Source organism: Manis javanica, chromosome 5 (genome assembly GCF_040802235.1).
Source record: "Manis javanica isolate MJ-LG chromosome 5, MJ_LKY, whole genome shotgun sequence".
NCBI lineage: Eukaryota > Metazoa > Chordata > Mammalia > Pholidota > Manidae > Manis > Manis javanica.
The window spans coordinates 49,952,179-49,974,615 of record NC_133160.1 but is presented as its reverse complement, the minus strand read 5'-3'; the positions used below and the strand labels follow the sequence as shown (position 1 = coordinate 49,974,615).

General features: G+C 36.5%; 1 protein-coding gene across 11 annotated transcripts in view; it reads right to left on the bottom strand.

Annotated features, from left to right (window-relative positions):
- INPP4B (inositol polyphosphate-4-phosphatase type II B) overlaps positions 1–22,437 on the bottom strand; it is a 910,826-nt gene that overhangs the window by 407,166 nt on the left and 481,223 nt on the right. For all 11 annotated transcript variants that reach the window (XR_012131555.1, XM_073237008.1, XM_036996729.2 and 8 more), the window contains 2 exons: positions 13,453–13,574; positions 11,378–11,494 (listed from right to left, as the gene is read on the bottom strand). Coding sequence is in view for 10 of the 11 variants with exons in the window: in XM_073237008.1 (XP_073093109.1) it covers positions 11,378–11,494; positions 13,453–13,574 (239 nt within the window). In the remaining variant the exon portion in view is untranslated. The remainder of the gene's footprint in view (positions 1–11,377; positions 11,495–13,452; positions 13,575–22,437) is intronic.

Here is a 22,437-nt window from a genome sequence, read left to right as displayed (position 1 = left end):
GCTGAGAAACTGAGATCCAAAAATGGTAACTTGTCCAAAGTCACACAAAAAGTAGAAGATCTGAGATTAGAGTTTCTGGATCTTAACTTCACGTTATTTGTTTTCAATGTGGTACCACAAATGAGAAGGAATCCTTGAGGGGACACAGAGCTGTATCCTTGATCCCAAGTTTGAAAACGTCCCTGCTACAGTCATTTCCTATACAACGTGTATGAGATTTTCCCATAATGGCACTCAGAAACCTTGTTCTCACATCCATTGGTGGGAAATATTGGTATTTTCTTTTCTCAAGTACTTGTTTAGTTTGTAAGTTCAAAGCCAAAGACACTAATACCAAAGGAAAGCAATTATTTACTGTACATGTGTGGCAGGGAAAACAGAATGCAGAAAGCAATAAAACAGAATCTGAAAATATGCTTCTGCCTTTAAAACTACACTAACTGAAAAGGTTCTCTTTTCAGAGAGAAGAAAATTTCAGAGAGAAGAGGATATTTTTGGCTCTTTTTGGGGGGAAAGGAGGCAACAAATAAACTTGATCCTGGGATTTAAAATTTAAAGCCTTACCTAATATACACATATATACAAAGGTGTGAATATTATTCAATGTTCATATTTATATTTACAACAATATGTATATGTATGTGTATATACGCAAGCACATGTCCAGCGCTCCTAATATAAGGCCCTAGTTTCATTGTTGCCCTGAGGCCAGAGCAAGCTGCTATGCACATTTCATTATGCCACAACTTAAATTCAGGAATGAAAAACAAATGTGGGAGCTATAACATATGCTTTAAATTCCCTGAAAGTAGGGGTGGTCTAAGCTTTGAGGTGGCGGGATGGGGGTGGGGAGAGCTCTTATTTATATTTAAATCCTATCCAATTAAGGTTTTCTTGGAAAACTGCTTTCCCACATTCTAAAATACTAATATGACTAGTAATGACCTTTTCAAAAATTCAAAATATCAGAATATCACTTAAAATTTTAAATACCCTTATAGACCCCATCTGATTAAAGGAATCTCTTAGTGCCTTCCAAAGCTGCTTTTTCTCCCGTGGTTAAAAACTATTACCTAAGTTTGCATGAAAGACCAATATCTTAATGAATTCACATACTGAACTCCTTAGGACACAATATAAGGAACAGCTGCCACTCAACATTTGGCTCCATCCTCAGAGAGCACATCTTTAAAAAAAGAGTTTAATTTAATGCCATGACATCTAAGTAGCCCAGCTCATGGCAGCATGAGAAAAAAATATTTGTGATGTGGAAACAGACGTCTCTTAACATTTTTCAGAAGGTGACATCACCTTCTGCCTTGGTATACATGACTTTTCTCAGTGTTTAAAAATAATTTTCATGTGAATTTAAATACCAGCCTGAACCTAGTTGTAATTATCATTCCATTTACATGACTCTAAGGAAAACCTATGTTTCTTTACAATTTCCTTTTGTTCCTGCTGTGTGGAGTATATAAACTTATGGTAATTAAAAGCTATTTCTAGGTGAAGCAAACTAACCTTTTAAATCACTCGTTTCTGCTCCTTTCTAAACAGAAGAAATGTTTTGGCAACAAAGCACATTTAAGCTTTGTAAAACCAAGCAGAAATGGGAAGCCAACACAAGACATGTCCTCAGGGCTCACGTAGGTCACATTCCATCAGGCAGAGTGTGCACTAAGCTTCCATTTGCACTTAGTTGTACCAAGAATGTCACTAGCATGAACTCGCCAGAACTGGCCAGACAGGCACTAAAGGCCTAAGCCACTGGGCAAATGGTAACATCTGGGGGAATACTTGAAATCCATAAGAATGAGGTAAATATCCTGGGGTCTAGGAAATAATTTGTAGCAGAACTCTGCCAGCTCAGAGTCCAAGTTAGACTCAATGTATCTCAGTGGTCACTTATCAGATCATTTGATTGGTGTTTGCAAGTAAAATGATAAATGCTCCTTGACCTACTTTGAAACATGAATGCATTATCCAGTTTACTGACTATAACACAGTGCAGGATGATGGTGCTCCCACTACGCTATTGCTGATCCTAGAGTCCCACTATGGAATCCCCGCAATCATCTCAGGGAGTTCCCAGGGACTTCATCAACTACTGCAAATGACTGCCATTTTCTTTTTCTTCTGCTTTGAGAGGCCTCAGTGATACTTTCAGCTGCTACCCTCATTCCCCTATAGATGGTTGCTGACAGTAGGTCCCTCACATCATCCCAGGCACTGATGTCCCTGTCCTGCACCCATCAGCATTCCTCCAGCAGTTGGTTGCTCAGGGCATTCCCTGTCTCCAGGCCCTGCCAGCCCTCCTACACTGAATCTTCAGGATATGCAAGGTGACATTCCTCTCAGGACAATGCATTTTGTGTGGAAGTAAGGGAATGAGACTCATCTTTGTAAGTTCCATTTATTGTATTTTATGAAAAATAAGGAAATTGTTCAAAAAATCCATTAACATGACAGTTTTACCCCATTATTTTGTTTCATGCTCTCTTTTTTTCTCTCCCCTTATCATCCACTCCTCTGCTCCCCCATTCAGTTCATTGCATTTGCCTTTCTATTTTTTGCTGCATATTCATGGCAGTCAGATACAATTATATATTGCTTAAATATAAAACAATACACACATGTATATGAAGGCACTTTTCACTATTAGTTTTTAAAAAATGGAATTACATTACATGCCATTTCAGGCATCTTGCTTTTTCATTTGAAGATGCAATGCCTCCTGCATCTTCAAAGTTGGCTTTTAAAGCCCCAATTAATCACATCCTTCTTTTCTAAGGCTTCATAATATCCCCAGCTTGCACACACCAGAATGTATTCACACATTCCACTACTTGATACACATTCAATCTGTTTCTGATTTTTTTCTAAACATCAATTCTCAAACATCCTTTTCCGTATATTCTTAAGTAATGTTGTTTTACTCCTATGAGGTTGATAATAAGGAATAACATTGCTAAATCAAAATGTACATTTACTTTTCATTTTAATAGATGCTGATGCTGGCAGAGTCTGTTTTCTAAGTTGTAAAATTTTATATTCAATCAGCAATGTATGAGAATGTGCTTTTTCCCACACCCCTGCAAGCAAGGTTCTTTAAAGTTTTTGCAAGTTTATTAATAAAAATTTATGATCACATCGCTATTTCAATATTTTGTCATCAAGAAATATAGTTGAGCATTTGTTAATGAATCATCTGGATTTACAGTTCTAAGGATTACCTCTTCAAAAATTTTGCTCAATTTTTTTACCCTTTTTCTAAACTTGGAAAAACTCTTAATCCACCAATTTCTGATTTGCATATTATTTTCCATATATACTTTTTCTCACTTGTTTATGCTATATATTTTCAATGTATAGACTTCCAGATAGTCAAATGCTAGCCTGTTCTGGATTCGCATTCTTAAGAGAATTTTCCCTGCTCCCTCTCCCCACCTCTAGACGGTATAGTCTCTTAGATTATCTTAGAGGAGCTTTAATGGATTTAGTTTATGCATTTAATGTATCTACCTGAAATGTATTTATATACATAGAACATGGTAAGACTACAACAGATGTTTAATCGCTTAACCAACACTTTTTTATATTAAACAATCACTCTTTCCCTGCTAATTAAAACTATCTAAATCATAGAGTTAATTAAAATGTACCCTGGAATATGCTTCTGGATTTGACATTCTGTTTCACTTCTCTGTTTGTCCAATCCTATGATCAAATTATACAAACTATATCACACTGGCTTTATGTTATATTTTGATGCGTGATCAGGCAAGTCTTAGTCACTATTTTTAAAATGGCCTTCGTTATTTTTGGATATTAATTTTTTAAATAAATTTTAAAATAATTTTATTCAATCTCCAACATTCCTCTCCATAAAAAAAACTTTTGATTTATTTGGAATTATATTAAATTTATAAATTGAATTTGAGACATTTTCTATTTTACAACAGTTAGATTTTTCTTCCAACACAGATATGTTCCCTTTTGTAAAGATCTTATTTTATATTCTTCAATAAGATTTTTATACTTGTCTCATAATTTAGGCTATAAAATAGAAGCTATTGATTTTTAAATATATTTATCTTGTAACCAACTAACTTACCAAATTGGTGTATTTGGTCTTTATTTACTAAAATATTTTGGATGTTCCAGGTATTTTAATCATGTCAGTAGAGAAATGGTTTTGTTTCTTGCCTTCCAAATTTTATACAAATTGTATAATTTTTTTACTGTATTTTCTATAGGCTCCAAGAAAAAATTAAATAGTAATGATAGTGATTAATTTAGTGTGAAGGTGACTTTAGCATTTCATTGTTTAGAACATTTATATTACTTTATTAGGATAGATTTTTATTATATTCCTATAATTTAATCTATTTTTTTATTAGATCTGTATTTATCAAATGCCTCTTTAATACACTGACATAACCCAATGAGTTTTCTCCTTAAGTTATTAACAAAATTGGTTATGTTGATCAGTGTACTAAGACTGAGTCATTCTTGCTATCCTGAAATAAATAAACTCTTCTTGGCCACAGCAATTTTTCTTTTTCCACATAGAATTCTCCTAAATACTATTTCATTTATAATTTTTGTACGTATGTTTTTTTTTCATCTGTATTATCCCTTTGTTTTTCAAAAATGTTTTGTGAGTTTTATCAAGATATTGTACTTGTACTTATGTTTTTAAATGAAATTTTATTATAGCTGTTTTTTTAATCTATTATGTTTTGTTATTAATTAATCTGAGGAAGCTTTCTGTTTTTTTCCCACTATGGCCAAAGTATACTGCTTGTATACCAATGATTCACAGAGATTTCTACTATGACTCACAGAGATTTCTAGTACAATAACCAGAGTAATTGCTCCCCACCTAGTCTGTGTTCTTGGGACAAGCCTAATGCCTAAATTTCTGCTCCCTTATGATGAGGAATGAAAGATCTCCCTAAAACTTCTCAATGGAACCCATCAATTTAGATTTATGTAGACATGACTAAATTCCAATCTGTGGACTCAAAAAGCCCAACCAAGACTCACCCCAAAGCTTACCCAACCACTCTTCTCAATGATACCTCATGATGTTTAAAATGAAATGTTGCATGGAGGTAGGTCTTAGTAAGAATAAGAGTCTAGCATTCCACTAGGAAACACAGGATAGATTAGGTTCTCTATGTTTGTAATTAACATTAATAGTGTTCAGTTTTGAAAAGATCATGGGAAGTGGCCTTACCTAATCATTTTTATCTTAATTGGTAAAAGGCAAATTAACTCCAGGTAGTACTGTTTTTTGTTTTTTCTTAAAGCCAGGTTTAAACAATGTTTCTATAACTCACATTCACAGATATAGACAGTCAGGGGTGGAAAATACTGAAACTACAGTTCTGCTGATCTCTGTGAAATAAGGATGTGGCTACCTTACAGTCAAGCAGTCACTCTTGCTATGCCCAAAACATTGTGTGAGAAACTTGTTTTCCTTTGTGAGTAAATTCGTTTTCTTATTTCACTACCAAAGAAACTGTCTTTCCCCCTGCAAACATCATTATTTTCCTATGGAAAATACCCTTTCCTATTGTGGGAGCCCAAATGAAAACTAAAACAAACAAGAGCCCTGAACAGATGATACAGAGCAGCTACTGTGAGAGTACAGATGACAGTGGCACAGAGAGAAAACAAGAATATGAGAGAAAATGAAAATCAGTGTTAAGAGTAGCATAGAAAGTATAATGCACTTCAGATGCAAACTACAGAGAAGGGAAAATACAAGACAGAGATGGAAATGCAGATACAGAGAGAGTAGCATAAATGCTAAAGGAAGAACTTAAATATACAGCACTTGCACCTCTGGTAAAGACACCCAAAGATGCAAGAGACTCTCACTCCTATAGTAACACTGGGAAGTCAGAGACACTTCCAAATTATAGCTTTTGTTAAGCCCATCAGCAAACTGAAGGCATAAATAAACCAAAATGAAATGAAATCCAGAGAGTGAAAGACACTTCCCAGGGGGAAGAAATGCCCATGGCTGGTATTATTTCAGCCCAAATAGCAGCAAATGGATCCTTCATAAAAACCAGCTGGACTTGTAATAAACTTTAAAGAGCATATGTGACCTGGCAAGAAAGATTTGAAGCCTGAGGTGCCCTAGCCACAGCATGAGTCTCACCCATTTAACTACTCTTAGGGGATTTCATATCATGAAGGAGGGCATTTCAATGTGCAGGAAAGCTGAGAGATTCACCATTAAGCTGCACAGGGCTTTCTCCAATGCAAGGGCAGACGAGCAGAGGTGGAAGAGCTATCAGTTGAAAAAATTGCTCCAGTAATCTCAGGTTGGTTTAACATACAACAAAAATTAATTAATGTAGTTCACTACATTAACAGGATAAATAAGAAAAACATTTGATCATCTAAATGCACACCAAAAAAAAAAAAAAACCTTTGACTAAATTCAACACCATTCATGATAAAAACTCACAGCAAACTAAGGAGAGCAGGAAATTCCCCAATCTGATAAAAGGCATCTATGAAAAACTTACAGTCAAGATCATAGTTAATGGTGACATTTTTCTCCTAAGTTTGGGAACAAAACTAGGACTTCCACTGTTACCACTTCTAGCAATATTGTACTGAAAGTCCTATGGCTCCTAGCCAGTTCAATAAAGACAAAATGCACAATTACTAGACAGAGACACATAAGTATTTCATTATTCATTGATAAGAAGCTTATTATTTACAAAGTCTTACGAATCTAAAAAAAATTCCTTAAGAATATGTAAATTTAGCAAGGCTACAAGTTCAAGGTCAATACACAAAAATAATTTTATTTCTACCTATTAACAAATAAGAGTTGAAAATTGTATTTTTTAAATTACCTTGTATGTTAGCATAAAACATTATCAAATACACCTAGAAATAAATCTAAATACTTGGACTCAAATATTCATAGACACTTTGCTCATCATTGTCAATAGCTGCAAGTAATTAGATATCAATCAACATGAGGATGAACAAATTATAGTACTATAACACAATAGCATTCATCAACCAAAAAGAATAGACTATTGAGTCACTCAGCAATATGAATGAATCTCAAAAACATTAAATTGACCAAAGGATACTAACCCAAGACAGCACATATTATATAGTTTTATTCACATAAATTTAGACAAGCAAAATAAATGTAAGTTGGTATATCAGAAAATGGTTGCTTCAGGGTGTGTGAGATGGCAATTGACTGAAAAAGGGCACAGAGGAACTTCCTGGAATTATGGAAATGTTCTATGTCTTGCTTTGGTGTAGGTTACGTGTTCATATGCAAATGTCAAACTAATTTAACTGAACACTTATGATCTGTCCGTTTTATTGTAATGTAAACTATACCTCAGTAAAATATAAACATACTTTTTGTAAATATATACCATGAATCACTAGGTAGAAAGGAAATGAAGTCATTTATGAATTGCAGCAATATTTTAGAACTCTGACCAACTTCTATATTAAACTGGTAACTCCCCTTGCAAACTATGCCACAACGTAGACAGGAGCTTTCCAAAAGGCACACTGAATGAACAGGCAGTTGAGAGGCCCACATAGTACACATAAAAGAAAAGGAAAAACAAGGCCAGAGGAACAAAAGTCAAAGTTTGAAACATAAACTTAGCCATTTCACAACAGGTGGTAACAGCTGATTTTTCATGAATAGTAGTTGGCCACTTTGTTTTAAAATTTGTTCAGACATCTGCAATTAGTTATACATGCTAACTTAAGAACTTAAAATTTTGGGATATGGGTTTTTTCCTCTACTTGAATCCTGACATTTTTTTCTGAATCAATTTTTAAACCTAATGAAGAATGCTTGTAAAGTATCAGTTGAAGTTAAAAGACCATACTGTGGGAATGAAAATCCTACAAATATATGTGTCATAGTTTAGCCTGGAAAAAATAAAGGATCTGTGACTTGGCCTACTTAAGTTTTCAGAGTCCCAATCTCTTCATCTTTAAAATAGGCCTAATAATAATTCTGTCAAAGAAGGTTTATGGAGATTAAAGAAGAAACTATAGATAATATATTAAACATAGTGCTTGGTATTTACTTAGTGATCAAGCCAGCTCACAGAATTTATATCTCAGCAGGTATTATTAAACTTAAATTTCTGAGAAGTTCATGTAGAAAATCAAACCAAGTCAAAGTATACTAAATGTAAACGGTTTTATTGTCCATAGAAAAACATAAAAACTGAGCTGGATACTTACTCTCTGAGGAATTGTACTAGAACTAAATGACTTTGGGCACATAACACATTCAATGAGATCATTTTATAATCAGTATTGATAAGTATCACTTTTTCCAAAAGGTACAAATGGGGAGTAGCTAGTAACTGGTAGTAAAAAAATGTCCTCACCTGAGAAATGTTCAGTGTCTATCAGACATGGGACTAATCCTACAAAGTGAACATCTAACAAGTTGAGGATGCAGCAAACATTAATTTACTGCAAGATCAAAAGGAATGGGGCAATGTGCCCTCCTGCAAAATACATCAGAAATTCAAGTTTCTACCACAGGAAAAAGCAATTCTGTGACCTAATCATAGGTTTGCAGACTGATGGCTGTCTTCTGCGGGGTGCTGAAAAAGCCTTATTCAGTACCTTCCAAACACCAGTTGGATGGGAAGGAGAGACAAAGCTTGTTGGTGATACTCTTTTCCTTCATAAATTTCTCCTTCCTCTGAGTTTCTGCTGTAACATATGAAAGACCCAGATTTCCAGCTTGGTTCCCTAGGGCTGAACATTGTAAATGATGAGCTAAAAACACTTTTGTCTATGTTGTTTCAGTTTCTAGGAGTTTTAAAATAGAGCATAAACCAGCATATATCCAGAAGAAATCAAGTTCATTGTCAGAACTTGGGCTCTTACACCCTAGTCACAGACTTCAATTTCAAACTTTAAAATCCCCACCAAACAGCTGGATATTAGAGCAGACCACTCTGAAAAATAGGTAATTTCCTCATGGTGAAGAAAATAATAAAAGGTCATTTTAATTTTAATAAAGATTCTGTCACCCCCCACACCCCATCTCACCACTTCTCAAGCATCATCTATCCATCTGCCACAAATGGGAAGAACGAAGGATGCAGTAGGAAGAAACAACTGTCATTCTGAATCAACAGTTATACTCCTCATTTTTTACAATGATTAATTGCATTTCTGCTGAAGTCACTCAGATAATCAATCTTATGTCAGTTGTTTAGAGGAATACAAGAACAACAAACTGGTTAGATGATAGCTGCCTCAAGGACACAGACGAAAGGTTATCATTTCTCCTTAAAAATATCCAAAATGAATATTATTTGAATGAATATGAAATGGCAAAGTAACAGCTTTATTTGACTGGTTAACTCCAAGTAATGGTAAACTTGAAAGGAAAAGACAAGCAACTTAGTCATCTGACTCAACTAATTAATATTCAGCTAGTATAGAAGATTTCATTGTCCTGAATCAGCCTTATATGATCAATGGTTTGCTAGGATCAAATATCTAAACAACTTTTAAATGCATGCATATAATTCATTAATGTGCCCAAACACATAAATATTCACAATCTCATTTTTTAATCCTTAAAAAGTATTACAATCTTAAATATTTAGGTTAGGTGTCACAATTATAAACTGTACTTTAAAACCACTTCCTGCCTCCATCTTTCCACTCCCTCTACCCCAAAGAAAACTTAAGAAGTGAGAGAAAATGTGCCAGAATAAATCCGATGTTCCTGGGAACTATTAGCATCTTAATGAACTGTGTTTCTATTTACACTTCCATCACTAAATTGTTGGTTATTTTAAGGAAGAGGTTATACCTTAATTAACAGCATTTGGTAAATGAAAACTGGTTGCTTTTCTTAAGTATGTTCAAATTTCACAAGTCCTATTCGCAGCAGTGATTCCAGTTCATTCAATATTTTTATGTGATAGAACCTCTGATCAAGGAAGAAAGTCTCTAAAAAGATCCTAAATAATTAGTTCTAGAAATAGAAGCCAATAAAAAGCATAATTAATGACTAAGCTAATTATTTATCCCTAAAGTATTAACAGACATGCACATTTTAAGTAAGATTGAAGGGGACCAAAACACCTTTGATATTTAATATTTCTAACTCTGTTATTTCCAAGGACTTAAGAAACCCAACGGTGTAGGGGCAACATTTTCATTTCTGCATCATAGCGTTCCTATACCTCTGTCCCTTCCATATTCTCTGTCCTGTTCATACCTTAGGACTGTTGGAAGGATTGAACTTGATCATGTGCTTGAAAGATCATAAAATTCCATGGTTGAGGCCTTGCCTTCCCTGTCATCCTGATTCTCTCTGCTTATTACTTCTCTGTACAGTACCACCTCCTCCCACCATCCATTTGAACATTAGCCTCCATGAGGGCAGAGTTTAAAGCTCCATTTTCCCTATACCAGGTAGGTGTGACTTTCCAGACCCAGCAGCCCTGCTTAGCTTCAAAGAGAAGTCCTCTCGCATAGGGTCCACCTGCCGTCAAAGGGTTTGCTCGCTTGTGAAAACCAGTGTTTCACAAGCCAGCAAACACCGGCTTTCCAATCAGTCCCCTGCCTTGAAAACAGACAAAACCAAATGCTAACAGAAGAGATTTAAAGGAGAGGACTCACTTTAAACTAGCCACTTCCCAATATTTACCCTATAGGATTCTCTCCTGCCTAAGTTTACAGTGACCTTTAGAGATTAGCCTGGATACTGAACTGCTTGACAGCAGGGTCTGATTCAAGTGGAAGGCAAGTCAGACCCTGTAGTGAGACTGAAGAATCTAGAACAAAAGACTACTGGGGCTTTGCATGACCTTCTTATAAAGAGGCCAATCAAAGCTTCTGCATGCTACTTCCAGTTCCCACTCTGTTTTGGTGCCAGGAACAACTTCAGGAAAAGAAAATTTCTCTCTATACTGTAGGTAAAAGACAACATGGTGAAATTAGAGCACTTTTTCAATCCTTTGTTTAGGGTAATTACAATATCTAGAAAGTTTTGAAACATAATTTAAAGTTAATCTCTTCCACTTGTTTTCTGCTCACAGTGTTACTCTTTCAGTAACTCCTTAAAACAAAAAAAAAAAATGTAAACCAAGAGATTAAGCCAGCTTTCTTAAGAAAAGAGAAAAATCTGCCCTGAAAGCTTCTGATCCTAACCAATTGCCAATTTGGCACTAAGCAAGGTGCATTTGAAAAAAAAAAGGCAAACTAAAAGAAAAACTTGCACACAGTACACGTTACCCTCTTTGAAAAATTCTAGTTACATTAAAAACCCAATAGCATAATTCCTCTTCCAATGAGAGAAAGAAGTGCCAGTACTTACAGTGTCATGAGACTTATCCTTGACATCATAGACTGTTAGCTTTATTTTGGTGTCCTCATATATGGGATACTCAGATGGAAATGTGACACCAGTCAGAAACAGTGGGTCTCTTGTTCCCTGTAACAGCGCAAGCAGACAACTTTGATTCAGTAAGGCAGCAACTGCAGGCGGCAGCAGGCAGTGACACATGAGAGCACAGTGTGTCTGGGTCTGTTTTTCTAGGAAATAGTTCTAGCAGAAGTGAGGTTTGAATTGCCATATGATGTCCACAGTCAGCAGCAGCAAGGCCCAGAGCACCAAAGTCCTGAGACAGCTGTTGGTCCTGAAGCACCCTGCATCATTATCAGAACTGCGAATAGTCTTGAAAAACAATTTATTTTCATTACATGCAGAGCCCTTCTTGGGGTCAGAATACATTTAATGGACATAACTTGTAATTTATGCAAATAACCTAAGATATTGACTGATCAAATTAAAATGAAGCTATTTTCTCATCAAAAACGATTTGGTAATCTTACGCTGTCCCTATATTTCCTTTCTGTAATGATTCAATTGAAAGCCACGCTCTGATAGTGTCCATTGTTTTTAGATGTTCAGCTATACTTTTTTTTCCTCTGACTAATTTGAAAACTAATGACAGAAACTAAATATGATGGATTTGGGGCTATGAAATTACAAGCTCAGAATGCAGAGCACAGGATAATTCAGTGATTCAGAATTTGTTTTTAGAGAGCTGACATCCACCATTAAATTTTATATCTATTTTTAAATATGTATATTGCCTTATACCATTGAGATGTTTGCTAGGGTTCTGCAACCCAGTTGTCTATGGAAGTTTCACAAGTTATCATGTGTGCATCAACTCTTTTCCTGGATTCAACCAATACAATTTTTTGTTCAGCACTCTGTTAGACACTCTGAGAGAGGGCAGTGAATAAAATGGCCAAAAACAGCTGTATAGGTTAAAATTTAAAATTTTGAAATGTATCCAATTAAAGTAAGTTTTGACAATATTTTTAAAGTAATTAAACTGGAATAATACTTGAATTTTTTTTCATATAAATGAACAATTTTACAATTTTACTTTTCTTTCTGTGATTGACTATTTTTGTTAATGCAACTACAGCATATTATACCAGTATTAGAACCTAGACATTCCAAAAGGCAGATTCAGGGCTCTATGCAGGATCTGGGTCATTCCCAGGAGAAGGATGAGTAAAGTTCAATCTGAGTCATTTATTTCCATCAAGGGCAGCAAGGAGCTGGTGGGCACTTAGTTTCTTACAGAGAAACTACTCATTCAAAGCAGACAGGGCTTACAGGCCTGTGAGGAGCAGGCAGAGCCAAGGAGTTTCAAGTACACTTTCTTTAGTCCCGGATGTTCAAAATCATTCACTAAGGCTGAGAAATATGTCTGATGAGAATTAAATAATCAAAAGGGAAACACTTCCTCTTTTGAATCCTATCCAACACAATAACAAGTTTCCTCCCAACACATTTTGAATGTTATATTAGTTAACAATGAATGTAAATAGGAAATCTCTCATCTGATGAGTAATACTCAACACTTTCTGTCTAGAAACTTCAGTTTCTCAAATTAATCATCTACCTATCTTTGAAAAACATCACACTTGAAAAAGACACTCACACAAACAGCAGAGAATATAAAGTTTCCACAGACAGACTGAAGGATATAGAAAACAATGAAAAGGGCAAAAACATTTAACGGGTTTAAAACTCTTCGGGTACTTCATGATTTTTTCTCTAAAATAAATATCCAGTCCAGTTCATTAAAATCTGTATTTTCCCTTTTGTCTCTGTTTGGTGGTCTAGTTGAGGATTCAAAGTGGAAATTTTTCTATTTACCCGAGATAAATAAGGTCTTTTGTGAAAAAGTCAAGTTCTTCCCCCATTGGTCTATTCCGGGAAGCTTAAAGTCAGGTATGCTTTCCTAAGTGACAGGGGGCGGTAACGTAGCAGAGCTACAGCCCATAAATTAACATACTCCAACTGTTCGCTCAAATCCAGAGAGAGAGAAAGTGAGCAAGAATAACACAGGCATACAACATGCTCACCTCCACAATTTCCGTGCTTGAGTATCGTGTCAGACCCTGCTCGGCGGGGTGGATCACTGAGATCTGCACCAGTGTATTCAGCTTCCGATGATCACGGACAGGAGCCACAAGATCCTTGCATGCTGACAATATCAGAGGAAAGAGAAAGAAAAGAAACTAAAACCGTATCTCAGGGAAAATTTCTGTCCCATGTTGGAAGTAAACTTCGCTACAGCGCTGAATGAAATCTCCCGGGACGACTGACTTTACGGAGGAAGTTCCTTGGAAGTACCTTACAAAATAGGAAGTCACGTGCTGCGGAGCCGAATGGAGAGTTCGTTTCCACTGACCACGTTTGCAGCTCCTGCAAGTTTCGACTGCCCCGGGATTCCAGCCCTGAGGTGTGACAATTCGGACTTGAGTGACTTTAATTAGTTGCTAACCCCTGAGCTTTAATCCACACTCCTAGATTAATTAAACGGAGTCGGGCCACATCCGGGAAAAGTAAACTCTTCCTTATTATTACGGCTGGATTAGCTCAATGTTCCAACGCACACTTGGTCCTTGTCTCTCTGTCGGCTAGAGCCAGCCTGTCCTACACAGGGACAGAGAGAAGGGCGGCTACCCTGTCACAGCGTCGCCCAAGCAGCAAGCAAGGGGCAGAGGAGGGGTTAAAAACGCTTGCTTTCTGGGATTCCAGCTAAATCTGGGAGGGGAAAGTGGAATGAGGGTGGGTTAATTCTTGCCCAGGGGGCACAAACGTTAAGAACTTTCCCTGGGGAAACCAGGCTCATGTTACAGACTCTCTTCACCATACTATATTTATTTGAGTATTTTCTCCTCCTACATATCATCCCCACAATTTGGGGGAGAAGATTCAAAAATTTTTTATTTTCAGCAAGTCCATCATCTCTCACTGTGTTTTCCCCCTGGGCTTTGAAATTTCATTTTCCCTACCTACAGTCACTAAATATGTAAAGTGTCCTCACTAGAGGGGATTCAAGTTCAGCTCAGTGGGGTGCTGCCGCAGGCTAAAGCTGAAATGGGGGAACTGAGAGGCAGGCCTGGGTCCTGGGTTCACCATGAAAGTATCCTGGGCTTTATACCATCCCTACCCCAGGCCTCAGCCCAGAGGAGGAAGGGACAGAAGGATTGGTACTTGAGCTACTTGTGTCACTATAGCAGTTTACAGGGCCTTTATCCACTGAGGCAGAGGTACTAGGTCTTAAATCTGAAACTTGAAAGCAAAGGAAATTATAAGCGTAACTATCACCTTTCAATTGCTTACAGATCCTCTCATTTATAGAAGAACAATGGCATAGAGGAAAAGCAGGAGCTTTGGAATTAAACAGGCCTGGTTTTTGTGCATTTCTAGCAGTTAAGCAATGCTGGGCAGATTATTTAACTTAACTTTTGTCTTCAGACTCTGAGATCCTTTTTCTCCTGCATGGTATTTTGTCCTACTTTTTCCTATTTAAACCAGATGCCTCTAACAATATAGGAGCTTAGGAAAGCATGTGTGGAAAAAATAATAGATATAGTTTACCCTCACTATTTTTAAGGCATTTTGCTCATTTTCTCTTTATTTCTCAAAACAATGTTTTGAATTACAAATTAAGCTTTACAACGTGAAAAACTAGATGCTTAGAAATATTAAGTGCTCACATTTACATTACTAGAGCTTTCTGGTAGCTTACATCACACCCATTAGCTCCATTTCTTTTCTTGGCATATTGAATTCCTCTCCTGGGCAATGGCATCTCTCTTTGGAAGAACTAACTGCCATGATATTTTTATTGTCCAACCCGAGATCTGCAGTTTTAGAAAGAACTAATGCAAGATTTCAGTAATGTCAACCTATCTCCGGAAGGGAAGAAAAAAAGCTAGATGTAGACTTTACTGTTCTTTGGTGGTTATTTTGATCATTTCCTCTACTTGCCTTATGAATGTGTTTGATTTTATTACTCAGTCTCTTGGTTTTCTGCTCACAGTGTCCACCTCTCTCTCCATTTACTGATACTGGCATGTATCTGTTTGCTGGATTTTAAAGCTAGAGTCATTTTGTTTTCAGACACATGCATTTTGTCCACTTTCTGACTGTAGCCTCATTTTTTAGCTTCTTAACACCTTTGCTCAAAATAAGTTACTCCTTTTTTAATTTCTTATTAGGTTTGATTGTGGGCTGTGGTTATTTCCCAGAAGTGAGTAGCTATTCTCCATTTGATCAGAGAAACTCTCAGACTCCCTCCTAATAAAAACAGAAAATCTTCATCAAACTGAAATGTGCTATCCAACCCAGTTTGCAGATTTCCCCAATACTGATAAGGTAAAAACAGTAGTAATGGCAGCTGATGTTTATGTTCTATATTGAAGAATGGTCATAGAAAACAACACATCTTAGGCTAAAGTCACATCTTAGGCTGCACATATCATATCTCTTTTCTTCCCAACAGCTCAGGGAATTCACTGTTCCCTAATACTAATGCAGCAAGATTTCATGGACACCCTGAATGCAGTCAGAATTCCTGAGGTGTATTCCCAGATTCCTTACATTCTAGTTGTGTGACATTAAGTCACAAACTCTTAGGCACTCAATTTCCTCATCTGTTTACCTACTCCTAGAGGTGCAAATGAGAAAGAAATTAGGCCCTTTTTATGAATAGACTTTTCTATGCAAAGTGAAAGTTTACAAATATTTACCAATATTGATATTAACCTTTATCAACATTTAGTGTTCTATTAGTCTGTAAAATGGCTTTTATTGATTCAGTCATATTCAGACAGCTCATATTAAAAGCTGCTACCAGGTCCAGTATTTCTGTGTAAATACCCAATCAGCACATGAGTCACCACATCTCAGTCGTCAAACCCGCGACACCGTGGATTTATACATCCCCGAACTCTCCCACTAAAGGGGTGATAGGTGATGAGGGATTGGACTGCTCCATAGAGATGTTACTCATTTGATCACTGTGAAGTCTAACCAGCATACGAATTATTTGGTTGCCCATAAAGAAGCCTGAAAGCATTATTTTCAGATGTAAAAAAAAGTTACATCAGTCTTACAGTCATATTTACAACTGCCCATTATCCAAACAAAACTGCTCTAGAAGTGGCCTGCATAAAAGGCCTTCCTCAACTCATAAAACTGAAAGGAGTTTTGCTTCTGTTGTTTTGTTTATTTAAGAATTCTTGAATTAAATGGGAAGCACACATAGATGCCTCTCTGCAATCATTCATTCAACTATAGATTTTTTACTTTTATTTCAGCTTTTTTACTGGCTTTGTTTTGAATAAGCTATTAAAAATATTCTCAGAGCCCAGTAGAATTTAAATATATAAGATGTTGATAGTTTGGGATTCAAATGTGCTTGTGTCCAATGAACTATTTCTTTTTTCTTACTGAAAAGAGAAAAAATAACAATGTAAAAGTAATGAGTAAATTTAAAAAAAACAATTTGAAATTTTTCTTTAGAAAACATAGAAGAGCTTTGAGCTTATTTTTCCTGTTGACTTTGCTACAGTAACTAGCAACACAAGGGCTCATTTTCTTTTGCCAGTGGTTGTGAGATGCCTTCAGGGATGCCCAGCTCAGATCTGTACAAGAGCCAGACAGCTTTCAGTCTTCTAGAAAGGAATCCTCAGTTACAGTGTAGTGATAAAAATAAATGGAGCTTCAGTTTCTCAGGGGAGGGCTAGGCACCAAGCAGATTGGAAGGTCTATGCTGCACCAAAAGAGGGGACCTCTTCAAATTGATTGCCTGAAAAAAATAGAAGCCCACTGTGGCTTGATTTTAAGATGTGTCGAGAGCTTGACATTTTAGTCACTGTGTAGGCTAAAGCTATAACACAAAATACATCTGTGACTACATTTTGCCTTAAGACCAGAAGTTGTCAACCTCTGGTCTAGATTCTTAAAGTTACAACAGTTGACCCTTGAAGAAATCGACCCTTGAAGAATACTGACCCCCTGCACAGTTGAAAATCTGTGCATAACTTTTAACTCACCCAAAATTTAACATAAAGAGTCAATTAACACATATTTTGTATGCTATATATATTATGTAATATACTGTTATAATAAAGCAAGGTAGAGAAAAGAACGTGTTTTATTCAAATTGTCACAAATCTCCAAAAAAATTTACAGTATCTATATTGAAAAACCTCTGCATGTAAGTAGACACACGCAGTTCAATCACATTTTTTCAAGGGTCAACTATACTCCCAAATTCTTAGGGAGAGAGCTCAGATCATCTTTTGCTCCTACAGTTCTAATTTTGAGAGTCCAGAAGCTAAAGGGCAGGGGTCTTCAGAGTTCTTGTTAAGTTAAATATTCTGTCTCCCAAAAAATGCTGTTTTTATAAAATGTCAGTGATTGTTTCATTCATCCATCATTTCTAAATCATGTCAAGTCTTTTGAATCCACAGAACCTGTACAGTCTCGTCATCTTTGGCTGGAAGTGTAAAAATATCTCCTGACTCTTCTCTCGGAGAGCTCAATACCAGAAACAATCAATCTGCAGTAGAACACCACTGTTGACTCAAGTGCCTTTGAATTCAGCAGTGCTGGCTGGCCACATCGTAGTAGCTCTCAGACCTGCCCTGGTTCTGAAGTGTGCAGGCAAGTGGATGTGCCTGCTACAGGCTCTATGAGAGCAGGGGCCTGGACTGCCAGGACAGTGTGAGTTCACAGCCGACCTCAAGCAGCTGTCTCTTTCCCCTTAAGGACTATTCTATGAAGTCAGGTCATTTTTCTTTCCTCACCCATTTTATCTCTCTTCTTATCATTCAGTGTTTGTGGCCTCTAACAATGTTTGTCCTCTTTCCTCCAGATCAGAGCAGTGGCCACAAGCAGATGGGGAAGGGGTGGGGGATTTTGACAAGAATTTCCACATCTCTACAATTCTATTCTTAAATTAGCCAAAGGAAAGTTAGGCTTAGAGGGGAAACCACACAGTAGAGCATATAGACGATAAAGGAATGTTTGTTTGTTTGAACTCAAGATAAAACTATATTTGAAACCTGTATCACACTTAAGAAGCTAGGTGACTTTGGATAAATTACTCTTTGAGTTTCTATTCTTTAATCTGTAAAATGGAAGTAAAAGGGCAGATTTCATAGATTTGTTATAAAGATTATATGAAATAATGTATTAGAATGATAGGCATAAAATAGGCCCTTTAAGTTATTGTATTAACATAAATGTGAACATAGTTATGCATTGAAACAAAAATGAATTTTATCTATCCAATATTCTTATAGCAATTATATGCTCTGGATAATCCAGGTTGGTCTTGATTTTGTGTAACCTTACTGTTTTTCAGTAACAGCATCTTATTAAATATATACCTGGGGTTTTTTGTAACTTCTTGTTTTCGTATAAATAAAAACATTTAAAAACTTTTACTGCATTATTTGATTTCAGAAATCATAAGTATCATTAATATGTTGACTTCTGTGGAACAGGGTGTGCACACTTAACACTTGTGAAATTCACCTCTGACTAGACACTTCCAAAGAGAAGCCAAAACTAGCAGAAAGCTTTATTTTTCTCTCTGCAGCAGATGAGCTATATGTAAACGGTCAACTCACCCTCTAAGCAGGGTTTTAGCTGGGAGGTTAGGTTTCTTTACACAGAGGTTGAGGCCCACAGGGAGGGGTTATTCTAACAACTAAGATGTTCCAAGGGATTTTAGAAGACCTGGCTCCTTTGCTCTGTACACCTCCTCACCAAAAGGGAAGACTGTGATGCTAATAAGACTTCTTTTTCTTGTAATTAAAAATGACTGTTACAGCTAGAACCCAAAATAGCCTGATGTAATTATACCTTCTCCTCGGATGAAAGCTTACCTCTTGAACTCTCTACAGACTCTTCATAAGGAAAAGGGAAGAGATAAACCCATGACCCCCCAAAAAGCCAGGGTACAGAGAACAGGGGACATCTTGCATAGAAAAGTAGCCTTAGACAGACAGGAATTTGGGGAACTAACTGGCCTTTAGGCTCCTTCAAAAGCACCACTCTCATCATACCACCACTGAGGGAATTAGCCACTTCCCTAAGGCTGTGGGAAAGCTGCAGCCTAGAACACAGGTTTTTTATTTACTTCTCGAATTCTTATTGTTTGGTCAGGTTTCTCAAAAATGTCACATATGTATCCGTGCTCCCTGTACTCCAGAAAATTAGATGCCATTAGCCAACTGATATGCCAATTTAGGCCATGTTTCCAACTGAATAAATTACTGGACTCCATTACATGGTTTTACAGTTCCCATTCTATATCAGTGATTCCATCTACATTAAATCAGTTTACATCATTCATTAAAAGATATGTAACACTTCAAAAGCCTTAATAGGCATCTCTCTAATTACCAGCATAATATGCCTTCCTATTTTTAGCTCCTTCTGCCTTGTTCTTTTTTGTTCTTTCTTCTTCCATTCTCAGGAATTTAAGAGAGCAATTTTCTGAAGACTAAGATATCAGCCTCTACAGTTCAGATCCTCTGAGAAGACAATACTGCCTCATTCCCAAGGCACGGCATTCCCTGATAACCCAACTGTGTAAAGTCAAATGGCAGAATGCACAGTGTCCCTGCTTCATATTAATGTCCATGCAATGAGAATTTCATATGTAGTTGGGAATACTCTATTCACTTTTGAATATTTTCTTAAGGCTACTTCTAAGGAAAATGTGGCTCCATATCATGCTGAGCTGATTTAAGGCCATTAATGGATATCCTTTCATGTTCATTGTGCATTCTCTGCCGAATCTTTCGGAGTCTCTCATTCATTAGTACAGTTACATCCTGCTACACTGTTCATTTTAGCTTATTTTCAGCTGACCAAGCCTGCATTCTGTAATTGGGCATTATTCATTTGAGTTCTTTTTTCTGCTATCTCAAATTTCCTTTCTAACATATGTTTCTCTAATCACTCTGAAAGATGAGCATGGTCATTGAAGTTGGCACTGTGTGTTTATGAGACTTGGGACTACTGGACCAGGAATGAATCTCTTAACACATCACAGCTTCTTCAGTTAAGTAGTCATTTTTTTAAGCCTTTGCAGGGATGAAACAAAAATGTGTTATTTCCCCCTTAACTATCATGTCAGATATTTTAATCAACACACACTTCCCTAAAGAATATGTGAACCATGCATAGCTGCCAACATAAGCAATATTTGTTGGAAAATTTTTTGAAAATGTATAGAAGTTAGTAAAAAAAAAAATGATTACAAAATTTGTAATTATTTTTTCTTTTCCTTTTTTGGGTTTTATTTTGTTTTCCAGAGCCTGATTTTTCAAGGAGGATAAGTATACCTACATAATGTGAACCAATACTATTAATTATAGGTTTCTAGAAGGTCTGGGAAAAAAATAAAACAACTCGGCGTTTAAGGTTAAAAGATAAGAAATCAACCCAAGGAATCAATACACACACACACACACACACAGACTGAAGAAATAAAGAAAGACATCCTAATGCAAGAATCTTTTAGACATACTGAAATAATGCTAGACTTTTTTTGCTCCTACATGGAACATGAAATCTGTTACGTGTTAAGCTTGTGTTAGCTCATATCCAGAATAATATGCCTATTACATAAAATGTAATCATATGCCTTATAGTTCCATATCCATGTTTTTTACCACTTAGTCAAATTTATAGATCACAACATATGGCTAAAGGATGAAGACCACTTTTTCTGTATTTTTTTTTGACCAATAGTTTAGTATTCAGCAGACTAATTTTTTTTCCCAATAACATCATTCTGTTCTGTTCCTTTGCTTGTTCAATAGAGATTTAGCTTCATAACAAGAATTTTAAGACTCTCAATGCTCTGATAATAGAATACAAATAAATCTTGAGGAAAGGATCAGACTAATGCCATAGAGAAGAAGCAGATGACAGGGTTATTGAGGACTATAGGTAATAATTTGCAAGAGGGAATTTAAGAGATTTTGTTATAGAAATATTACTTTAGAACTCTTACTATGCTGAGATTTGAGCACCACTGCTCCTAATTTCCATTACAACTGACTCACTTATAAATTAAACTGCTTTCTTTGATGTAAAATGCTGGATTCACATTATTGGGAATTAGGTCCTGAAATAAAATTTGTTACTTTTTCCCATAACAGAACAAAATAAAAATAAGCCACTATATTTTATATGTATCTGTGTGCTTAATAAAAACAGTGTTTGCCTTTTAAAAGAAAAAAAAATGGCTGAGAAGATGAAATTTACTTCTTTAGTTGGGACCACTATACGTACAAAAATAAACTACCCACTGAGCACACATATCATTGAAGAATCTAGAGAGAAAAAAGGAGCCTGTGCCTGTAACAAGAGTGCTCTCGGGAAATACACTCTGACCATCTGGGCTCTCGAGCAGTGAGGATGCCAGCTGTACAGAAGGCAGCCTATTTGCATATGAAAGGAACAAATTTGGTTCAAATCACTGTTGTCAGTACCAGAAGACTCCCATTCTCCAGCTTCTCCCCTGCTCGCTCAGTGTCTCTCACGTCTATCTTCAGAAAATTCTATTTCTTCTTGTTTACATTAACATTACCCTGGTGGCTGAGACTACATCCTCAAGAAATTGAATTAAAAAACAAGTCCATGCTCATGTCTCTTCCAGTCTTGTTATCCCACACTATTTGTGCAAGCCGCACCCTGGCCTGGTGTCATCACCAGACGCTGCGCATACACTCGGCTCTTTGTGTGCACGCTCCAAGTCCATGCTCCACTTCAGAAGCTAGTGCTCGCAGCCTTCTGCTCCTCTTTTCAGCAGGAACATATGTACTGCTTTAAGAAAGGATGAAATTGTTATTCCAGGATGGGAGCAGGCCCCTCTGAACACTGAAAGAAATATTGTGAGTCAGTTAATGGAAATCTGTAGTGTTAGAATGAAGATCACCAAAGCAGAAGGAGGAAGCACAGGGAAAAACCTTAAGCCTTTTACCCACACAGAGGCCAAAATGACAACACTTTTCCTGGACTACCAG